At 44.4% G+C, this 11407-nt stretch overlaps 1 protein-coding gene across 1 annotated transcript in view; it reads left to right on the plus strand.

Moving 5' to 3' along the window:
- The window catches only part of Fam169b (family with sequence similarity 169 member B), an 87509-nt gene extending 81312 nt beyond the window's left edge, over positions 1-6197 (plus strand). The window contains exons 8-9 of the mRNA XM_031384335.1: positions 2402-2505; positions 5175-6197. Of these exons, the coding sequence (XP_031240195.1) occupies positions 2402-2505; positions 5175-5231 (161 nt within the window). The 3' untranslated portion in view covers positions 5232-6197. The remainder of the gene's footprint in view (positions 1-2401; positions 2506-5174) is intronic.
- The last annotated feature ends 5210 nt before the right edge of the window (positions 6198-11407 follow it).

Consider the following 11407-nt stretch of genomic DNA (forward strand, 5'->3'; position numbering starts at 1 on the left):
AAAAAAAAAAAAAAAAAAAAAATAAGGGGTCTTTTCATTCTATAAATCCTGGCTTGTTTCCAGCATCACCCTCCGGGCTCCCAGGTAGTATAGTGTAGTAGTTAGGTCTTTAGCTGCCTCACTGGCATCTATGGGGTTTTCCCAGCTGGAAAGCAGGGGCTATAGGACCTGATCAGAAATCAGCACCGATGCTGGCTGGGCATGGTCCGTTTCTAATTGGCTTCCTTCTTCATTGCAGATCAGCAAGTGTGAGTTGACTAGAATTTCTCATAGGTCTTGCACATTCTAGAATGTTCTCTACCTTGGGCATCTTACCATGTCACTTAATTTTAATCTTCAGTTAGCCAGTGATCCCTTGAGATTCATTTTTAAAATTTTGAATGTATTTTCTCTATTCTAACTCTTGCTCTTGTATTCCTGTTATTCTAGAGCAGTGGTTCTCAGCCTTCCTAAAGCTTCGGCCCTTAAATCCAGTTCCTCATGTTGTGGTGACCCCCCAACCATAAAATTATTTTCGTTGCTGCTTCGTAACTGTAATTTTGCTCCTTTTGTGAATCATAATGTAAATATATGATACATAGGATAGCTGATATGAGACCCCTGTAAAAGAGATGTTTCACCTCCAAAGGGGTAATGACTGACGGGTTGAGAACCATGTTTTATAGGGTCTCTGCCACTTTGTGTGTGGGGGGGGAAATGAAACCGGAAGCAGACTGCCGCCCATGGCTTCTGAGTTTGGAGAAGTCATGAACGTGCACGTTTCAAAAGGAGAGTCCCTGGGCTCTGTGCAAATGCTTGAGAATGTGTGTAAAATGGCTTAATTTGTGGGCTGGGTCTTTTTAAAGTTTGCATAGCCCTGGCTGTTGATAACATCTGTGGCTTGTAATGACCCTGGAAATTGTTAGATTTTTTTTTTCAGACCTTTTGAGAGAGGAATGTGTGGGAAATGCCTCCCCCATCCCCTGCTCTCAGTTACACGGGAAACCTTTGAAACTTGACTGATCGCATCCTAATTCCCTCTGACATGATTTCCTAGTCAGTCTGCACATGCCTACTACAGTCTTTTTACTGGAGGGGATGAAATCGAATATCTCAACAAGGAAATGTTTTTTTGCAAGAAAAAAAATGTTGCTTGAGGTGGGAAATCAAAAAAGTTTTTCCTTTTGAAGTTTCACAATTTTATTTTCTTTTTCTAGACGAGTTGATCACATTCACGTTGTCATCCGAAGGAAAAATGCTTTCCTTCCACTTATGCTTATCTAAAAAAATAAAAAAAGCAAAACCAAAAAACCCCCCAAAAACCAAACCAAACAAAAAACTCCCTAGATGTATTATGTACATAGATGGAAATGTGAATACTTTGAGGTGGGAAAGGAGGCCTGCTTAAGTCAGAGACCAGAAAACTGGAGTCCAAGTCTTGTTGCAGCTTGTTTTCATTAGCTGCACATTACATAGTACAGCAGCAAGAGCAATTTTATGGTGATCCAGTATGCCTGGGAATGTGGCGAGCCTAAATAACCTGCTTAAGTTTTTACTGCGAGGAGATTTTTGTTGAGTGCTGTTTTGAGCAGGGTTTATGGCTCCTCCTAGTGGCCATTATTATGCACTGCAGTCCTGAAATGGAGCACTTTTACTGATGTACCTGAATGCCTGGTTCCCCAGATATGTATCTTTCCAATTAGTGTATCAAAAGTCATGGGACATTAATTGGCTAGAAATGAAATGCAAGTAAACATTTGATTTCTTTTCTAGCATGAATTATCTCACAGCACACAAAAATATAAAGAACAGTGGGAAGTTGAGAATGTATTCATTTACTCCACCTACCCACCCATGTATTCTTTCATTATTTCATTTGATAACAGTTTACGGCACAGGCAGGCACTTTCTTAGTAAGTAGACAAGGTTGATGAGGCCTCTGCATTCATTTATAAACTAGTAAGTCCACGGGCAGTTACTCCTGTATGAAGGAAAAACCCTGTGCTTAGAATCAAATTTTTGCCTAACCAGATTTATACTAATTCATGCGGCTATGCAAAACACTTACAAATTTACTTATATAGCTAACACTCGAGTTCTATAGATGGCCTGGAACTTCTGGTCCTTCTACCTCTCAAGGGCCAGGATTCCAGGTGGGTGGCACCACACACGGTGCCCGTGATGCTAGGGATTGAAGCCACAGTGCTTTGCATGCCGACCACTCTCCTAGCTGAGCTACATCTCCACCACTGAACCAACCGCCTACCGAGTTATGTCCCCTGACACCTTGCAGCTGTCCTCAGAGGAGAGCAAAGATCGAAGTGGAGATCAAGAAAATGAAAAGAAGCCTCAGCATCGATGTGTAGGGAGGGGTTCTCAGTGTTGGAGCTAGCCCCATCCCTTATCCTGCTCTCTTGTATAGGGAGCACTGCGCACCCCAAGTGTTCTGAAGAGGACATGAGCACTCCCAGGCAGACTTCTCAGGAGGATGGACCCACACAGTTTAACCACGGAGAAATCCACGAGGTACAGTAGCCATGTGTCATCCCACAGCCTTTCTGTCTCCTTAGTGATCGCCTTGCCTTTTTAAGTGACTGCCTCCTGGCAGCTCCCAGCTCCCTGGACACCTGGGCTGCAGGCTTCTCCCCGGCAGTGGTCCATGCTGATGTTGATTGATGCTTCAAAACCTTCCAGTCTTATGGATAGAGGGGTGATATAAGAAGAGACCTTTCTAATTAGACGTTTTGTTTCTGTAGTTCTGTCTCTCAGACAGACAAGCACTCGTGAAGTCAGAAGGAAACTAAGAGTCTGACCCTGGTGTGGTTAGAGAATTAGTGAAAGATCTGAATTTCAAATCTGGCCACAGACCAGCTCTTCCATGTAGAACAAAATCAAAGCAAATCCACCTTGCTCTTTTCCCCACTGCCTCCTCAGTCTGGCTGTTAGGAAGAGGAGAATGAAGTTGGGTGTTTGCATCCTCCAGCGTGACTGTGGTCTTGAGGGGGAAATCAGGTCACCAAGTCTTTCTTAGAAACACGGTGCTCAATATTTGATAAGATTTGGTGTTTTCCCCCTGAAGCCAGCCCGCATGCACACTGGGTGATTGCTCTGGAATCCGTAAAGAGTCAGCTCTAAAACCTAGCTCTTGTCTGTGGGAAGCAACATGGCTCCTTCTGTGAACTAGATGGTTTCTGGGATAGAAGATTCCACAGAGGCAGGAGATAGTCCAGTAAGTCTCAGGATATCGTTAAAAGCTGTATGTAGGTGAAAAGAAAAAAGTTGGCTCTTTTCTTCTGGTCACTGAGTTTTAAAATTTCCTTTTAGAGGAAGCAGCTGGATTCTGGAGTATTTGAGTGTGTGTATGTGTGTGTGTGTGGTGGGGGCTGTATACTCAAAGGCAGAATGCCAACTTAAAAAATATATTGGCATATATCCATCATACTCAATGAGTTCTATTATGACACTTCCCACTTATATATAGTGTATTTTGACCATAGTCACTGCCCTGTTACCCTCTATTTTCCCCCTCACCCTCCCATTGACCTCCTCTCTTCTCTTAACTGGTCCTCCTTACCCCTTCCTGCTATACCACTGAAGAAAACATCTCACCTCTTCCTTTAACCACTAGTTGCCTATAAGTCCTGGGGGGAATAGGGCCTCGTGAGCCCATCCTGTCTCTAGTATGTCAAGAGCCCAGTCTTCTGTAGGATATATATATATACACACACACATTTTTTTCCCTCCTTTTTCTTAAGATAGGGTCTCTCTGTGTAGACCAGCTTGGCCTTGAACTCACGGAGATCCACCTGCCTTTGCCTCCTTAGAGATGAGATTAAAGGTGTGCACTGCCATGTTTGGCTACTCTATGGTATTCTAACAGGCACATCATGTCCATTTAATAAAGCAACAATAGTACCTTCCCTACAGGGGGTATGGGGGCTATGACCCACCCTGGCCACTGGCTTTCAAACAGGCTTACACTGCAAGATGTGAATTTCTTTCTTGTAGGGCAAGCCTCATGTGTAGGCATAAGGCAGCTGGCTGTAGCAGACTTGGGATCCATCCTGCCTGACCCATGAGTGACATGAGTGACAATGGGTGCTGAGGACAGTCCTCCATGCCAGCCTGTATCACTTGTGTCTTCTCGCATCCTGGGGACTGGCCAGCAAAGGAAGGAACCTCCAGTGGTAGCTTGATTTCCCTTTATCTTTCGGCCAGAGCATCAGCAGTAGGATCTTGTCCTGTAGTTCTGATGAGAACTTGTCACAGTGCAGTGGCCTGTTCTGGGGCCTCTGGCGCATCCGTGTCCTGTAACTCACAGGGGATTAGCCCAGCCCTGTCACTGAGGTTCTCATGTAATAACCTGTGGCTTCTGCGAAGAGCTTCACTCAAGCACACGGGATACACTTTTAAAGCGAGGCTAGGGATGTATGCAGCTCAGTTGGTACAGTGCTTGCCTAGCATGCATGAATCTTTGTGCAATCTGGGTGTACTTGTGGACCCCGTGAGTCCATCCCAAAAGAGGTAGAGGCAGGAAAATCGGGGCATTCTTAACTTCATGGAGAGTTCAAGGACAGCCTGGAACACACGAGACTCCACAACAAACAAACAAACAAACAAACAGACAAACAAAAATGTCTAGTTGTGCCTTGGTGTCTATGGGAATTAGTTTCAGGACCCTCTTTGGATGCCCGAGCCCCCTGTGTAAAATGGTGTCCCTGTTTCACTCACCCTCCCACACACGTGACATTATCTCTAGATGGCTTGGGCACCCAGTGCAGTGAACACCACAGAAATCGTTGTTCAGTACTGTAGCGATAATGACCTGGGACGTGTGGGCATGCCCAGTACAGCCCGAGCTGTTTTGGAGTGTTCTGACTTGTGTTAGCTGAGTCTGTCCATCAGATGCTGGTGCTGAATGCATGGCTCTCTTGCTCTGCTCTGACCTTACTCAGGTCTTGTATAGGCTGGCCTCTGGGTCCATCCAGCAAATATGTGCACCCATGACAAAATGTCATTTCCCCCGTGCATGACTGGTTGGTATGTTCAAACGTGGTTTATCCCTTTTAATCTCAGCATGAAGTGTGGGGACTAGCCGAGCTAGGTCACCCCAGCCCCTATGTCTAGACCTACACTGTCCTGCATGGCCTCATGACAGTGTTTGAGGCGAATGCGGTGTTACTTTCTGATTTCAGGGGTGGATCGCTGGAGAACCGGAGAGGACACAGAATGGCCAACGAGGTGTCAAATGAGAAGAGGAAGCTTGGATGCCCCTGAGACCCTCCTGGGATGAGATGGAGGGAAGGGAGCCAAAAGGACAGTGGCAGTCTCTGGGCTGGTTGGTGAGCCATGGCAGAAGCATGTGAGGAAGTGAGTCAGGTGTGAACTTGACACGAAGCGAGTCAGGTGTGAACTTGACACCTAACTCCTTAGAGGTCCGCCTGGCTTCTCCAGGATCTGAGTCTGGGGGTTTTATATGACCCTGAATAGTCTCTGGTCCTGAGGATGGTGCTCATTGTCTCTGGCTCCCCTTGTAGGCTCTGGAATAACAGAATCTGAAGAAGTGCTTGGGTAAGCCAAATACTCAATGGGAGCCATTTTGTAAGCCAACTATAGGCAGATCCAAGACTTTAGAAGTTCGTTCATTAAAACTACCATTGCTTCCACTCCCCAGGAGTATCGGAGGGAGATGCATGAGACCATGTGAATGAATGCATACCCTTTCCCTTAGTGGAAATGGGCTCAGAGATGGACCATGGTTCTCATCCATGTTGTACATTCATCCCTGTTGTAACCTCAGAACTCGACACCAGAGTTTTTCAGGGAGACAGGTTTCTTCTCCTGGGACTTGTCAGCCACTTCAGAGTTCCTTTAGGACAAGCATCAGGGTTGGATAATGTCAACTATGCCAGAGTCCAGTAGTGGCCACTATGGGCCTTGGACTGCATTAGGCTCAGTATACTGCCCATGTTGCTTTCAATGTCATTGGGTCCAGATATTTGGATGTGGGAGAGGATTACTCCCAGAGAAAGCTGGTCTGGCACTTCATGCTCCCTGAATGGTCAAACAATATATCCTGTGGGACCTTACATTCCTCAAAGCATTCAGCTCTTTGCTCATTTCTAAATATATCCATATATGCTTGCATGCATGCATACACACATACATCTCTCATTTTCTCTCTCTTCTGTTTTCTTCACCTCTTCTCTTCCTCTCTCCCCTTTCCTCTAGCCATTTATCTATACATACATATGTACAGATAAATATAGTGATGGTTTGTATATGCTCAGCCCAGGGAGTGGCACTCTTAGAAGGTGTGGCCCTGTTGGAGTAGGTGTGGCCTTGTTGGAATAGGTGTGTCACTGTGGGTGTCTGGCTTTAAGAGCCTCATCCTAGCTGCCTGGAGTTGAGTTTTCTGCTAGCAGCCTTCAGATGAAGATGTAAAACTCTCAGCTCCTCTGCACCATGCCTGCCTGGATGCTGCCATGCTCCCACCTTGATGATAATGGACTGAACCTCTGAACCTATAAGCCAGCCCCAATTAAATGTTGTCCTTTATAAGACTTGCCTTGGTCATGGTATCTGCTCACTGCAGTAAAACCCTAACTAACACACACACACACACACACACACACACACACACACACACACACACACACGTATATCATGCATATACATATATATATACAACTATACACACATGTACACACAAGCATACATTCTCTGTCTATTTCCTTTGATTAACGTCTCTATCCCCTACCGATCTGTCCTTTCTTGCTCCTCCCTTTCTCTCCCCATCCACCTATCCAGCCAGTGTGCTTACTGTGGGACAAACTCTTGTGTTGTGCTTGGGACATTAAACTGAGGCTAGGTTTCAGCCTCAGGGAACTTCTCTCTCTGTGTGGGCTGCCCTTGAGTGTCCCCTGCAGTTTCTCTTCCTCTCACACTCACTGCAAAGAGGGAGGGGCCCAACTGCAAAGAGGCAGAACTTGCAGCTCCATACAGGGACATCATGAGGACCCTGTTTGCATATGAGGTCTGTGAAGAAAGCCTGGACCACAGACATGGACTGAGCATCTGAGGGACGCTTTGTGTGGGGCCCCACACATCTTTTAACATGTAGTTTGTGTGTTGTGAGGGTTTTGTGTTTTCTGTTTATATGAAAATTAATTCATAAGTATCTCTGTGATTTAATGACATTATTGTTCAATAAAGACCTTCTATTATATTACTAGCTTAATTTTAGGACTTGTGAGGTACCCATGGAGTTGGGAGAGGTTCTCTGGATCTGCTCTCAGGGTGCTGGGCCTGTACCTACCTGACCTATGAACCCCCCACCTACCCAACACACATAGGCTTGGTTGCAAAGCAGTGTAAGACCTGAGAGAGAGCTCCACTGTCCTTCCTTAGAACCCAGGTTCTGACAGCCAGGGATAGGCAAACCTGTGGCCTATGGCCTCACTAGAGCAAGAGGCCAGGCAATGGAGCTGGTTCAGATGGGCCCTCAGATGGCCTGTTTGTAGGCTCCCTCTCTGGGTGTTCAGGTACTGTATTTGCTGTAAACACTTCATGTTGCTGATTAAATATTTCACTTACCTAAGTTGGGCTGAATCGGCTTCCATCTTTGACCGAGATGCCAATAAATGAGGGAGAGAAGACTGCTCTAGGGTCTCCCAGAGAAGCCAGGGTCATCCAGAGAAGCCGGGGTCATCCAGAGAAGCCAGGGTCATCCAGAGACGCCAGGGTGTCCGAGTAAGAATGTGGAAAAGGAATGTACAGGATTTTTATGTGCTTCTATTTTAGAGATAAGGCTGGACTTAATAAAGCTTTAAAGAACTTTAAATTCTCAAAAAAAAAAAAAAATCCACTGATTGGCGCAGTAGATGCCAGCACTAGGCTGGTGCAGGGTACCGTGAGCCTGTTTATGCAAGATCATCAGTTCTGTTTTACTCAGTTTTTTTTTTTGTTTGTTTGTTTTTGTTTTTGTTTTTGTTTTTTTTAATGGACTTGCCTCCTTCACCCACTTTGAGACAGGGTCTTGCTGTGTAACCCAGGCTACACAAACACACTATCTTTCTGTCTCAGGCCCCAGAGTGCTGGGGAGACAGTGTCCAGAGTATGCCTATTAGTTTTAAACAGCTGTTGCTAATATAGTTTACTGAGTGTAAAAGTGATTTTCAGGGCTTCTGCAGCCACTGCCCCAGTCAGTGCCCAAAAGAAGTGTTGTATCCATTGGTACACTTTCCCTTCACTGCTCACGACCCCTAGGTGTCCCATCCACACTCTCTGCTTACAGACACGGCTACTCTGAACATGCCGCACAACTGCAGTCATATCTTAGAGGTTATTGGCAGCTGGCTTTCTCCGTGTAGGATGACAATGTTCAGGGGTCTTACTTATGTTGTAGCATGTGTCATTCCTTTTCAGGACTGAATAATATTCCACCACACGGAGATATGGCACTGTGTCTGTTCATCCACTCACCAGCTGATGGGCTTTTGGATTGAGTTCTAGCTTTGGCTGAAACAATAATATTGAGATTATTGCTTTAATTTCCATTTCTCCGATTGTCAAGGAAATTGGAAACTTTTTAAAATATTTATTGGCCATCTATGTTTCTCATGTTTCTTCTTTTGAGATTTATTTGTTCAGTTCATTGGCCAGTTGATTCAATAACTATTCTTGGTGTTTAAATTTTGCAGTTCTTTTTTTTGTATATTGTATATACTAACCCCCTGTATTATGGTTGATTTTAATGCCAATTTACCAAAAAATTAGCATCTCTCCTGACTAGGGAGCCTCTCTTGAAGAAGTGTCGCCCTGCTTGATGTGGCAGGACCTAGCCTGATTGTGGGTAGTACCTTCTGGTAGAGCCTGGATAAAAGGGTTTACAGCAGGAAACGCATCTGCATCTGCACACTTGGCCTTCCTCTGATGGCTAAGTGGATTTGCCTGCTGCCGCCACTGCTACTGCTAATTCCATCACATTCCACTGTCTCCAGCCCTTCACTGTAGGCTAAGGCCCAGCGCCTCCCCAGGAACCTTACAGGTTTCCAGCAGCAGGTTGGGCCTGCTGAGGTACCAGCATCAAGGACTGAGTAATACCGGGTTCTCAGCTTTTTGGTGTGATCCTGATGTTTCTACCTAAAGCTGATCTTCTAGTCTGTCTGTCTGTCTGTCTGTCTGTCTATCTATCTATCTATCTATCTATCTATCTATCTATCTATCTATCTATCTATCAATCTATCTAACATCTATCAATCTATCATCTTTTAATCTATCATCTACCATATCTATCAATCATCTATCATCTATCTATACCTATGCATTAGCTGTCTATCTTCTTTCTAACAATCTATCCTCTATCATATCATATCTGTCAATCATCTATCTATCTATACCTATACACTATCTATCTATCTATCTATCTATCTATCTATCTATCTATCTATCTATCTATCTTTCTATCTATCTATCAGCTGTATATCATGTCTATCAATCACCTATCCTCTATCTATTAGCTATCAATCTATCATCCATCCTCTCTCTCTCTCTCTCTCTCTCTCTCTCTCTCTCTCTGTTGTCATGGCGCTGCCTCCTTCCAGCAATAGAAAATTAAGACAGAAGTTGGTACCAGGGATCTATGGTATTGCTGTGATAGGCTTGACCATGTTGTTTGTTGGACGAATATGAAAGACTTTGGGACTTTGAACTAGAAAAGTGAATGCTTTAATGTTTTGCATTAATTAACTTGAATGCTGTAGGTGTAGCTTAATGGAGCATCCTAGCAGGATCATGGAAGACATGATAGTGCTGAGGACAATGCGGACTCTGCAGACACACCTCAAGAAGTTTCTGAGGGCAAGAAATATCAGCAAGTGGCCTAGAGAACATTCTTATGATACTTTGGCAAAGAATGTATGTGTCTGATTTCTGGCTTTGTTTTAAAAAATCTACCTGAGCATTATTGAAGAATTTTAGATTAGTGTCCTTGGCAGAGGAGATTTCAAGATAGCCTAGGATTGACTGTGGCCACTTTTACACAAATCTCAATGGAAAAGAAGGAACATGGCAAAGAGAAATAAAAAAATGTACATCAGGAAGTGGAGCCAAATTCTATGCTCAAGGAGATAGTTTTTTAAAAGGCTTGTTTTAAAATGGAGTAAGGGGATTACTAACCTCAGGGCATGACCCACCCAGCTAATCCTGCAACCTATGAAAGAAAGAAAAGACCTGGGGGGTATTTTTAGGCTTAAACAACAAAGGAAAGCTTATGCAAATATAAGTCAATGACTGGTGCAGATTCCAGCACCAGCAAGCAGCAGAACTTGGAAGCCTCAGCCATAAAACTTTATGGAGTTCTGGCTTTTTCAAGGAATATGTGGAAAAGGGACTCTGGAACCTTCCTCTGTGGCTAAAGAAAGCCAAGGAGCCACAGGAGTCCCTGCATGAAGGCCCAGAGAAGCCATTATGTGAAGCTGTGATAACGAGGCTTGGATTTTATTGGAAACTTCAAAATGTTGGAGATGCCAAAGCTGTGGGATACCTGCCAGGAAGAGCTGATAACAGGGAGTGGAACCAGTCCAAGAGAAAGAAGTGTGCTATAGTCAACGAAGCTGGAAGGAGTTGGAGCTCTGAAGAACACTTTGACATCAGACATGGAGATGCAGAATTTGGAGTCTGCCCAGCTGGCTTTCAGTCTAGCTTTGGTCCAGTTTCTCCTCACTGAGCTTCTTCCCCTCCCTGTTGGAATGGTGATGTATAGCTGTATGTTGGAAGTACGCAATTTGCTTTTTGGTTTCATAAGAGGTTACAGTTAAGAGATTGCAAAAATCCCAAGAGAGTTTGGAAATGGAAAGACTATGGGGATTTTTGAACTTGGACTTAATGCATTTTGCATTATAATATAAGCTGCTTGGGGCCAGGGAACAGAATGTGATGGTTTCAATGAGAATGGTCCTCTTAGGTTCATTTGTTTGAATACTTGGTTCCCCAGTTAGTGGAATTGTGTAGGAAGGATTATGAGGTGTGGCCTTGCTGGAGAAGGTGTGTCACTGGGGGTGAGCTTTGAGGTTTCAAAAACCTCAAAGTGTCTCTTTTGAGACCAGGCCCAGTGTCGCCTGCTGCCTGCTGCCTGCTGATTATGATGTAGCTTTCAGTTACTTCTATGGCACCATGCCTGCCTGCCACCCTGCTCCTACCCATGACTATGAACTGACTCTCTGAAGCTGTAAGCAAGCCCTCAATTAAGTGCTTTCTCTTGGTGTCTTTTCACAACAATATAACAGCAACTAAGACAGTGTATGTTTTTAGGTGTACACACATACACACACACACAAACACAAACAAATGACATCCCATTGGTTCTGTTCTTTTTGAGAATACTGATTTATATATCCTGTCTATAAGAGGCGATCTGAACATTTGA

Source organism: Mastomys coucha, unplaced genomic scaffold (assembly GCF_008632895.1).
Source record: "Mastomys coucha isolate ucsf_1 unplaced genomic scaffold, UCSF_Mcou_1 pScaffold21, whole genome shotgun sequence".
Lineage (NCBI taxonomy): Eukaryota > Metazoa > Chordata > Mammalia > Rodentia > Muridae > Mastomys > Mastomys coucha.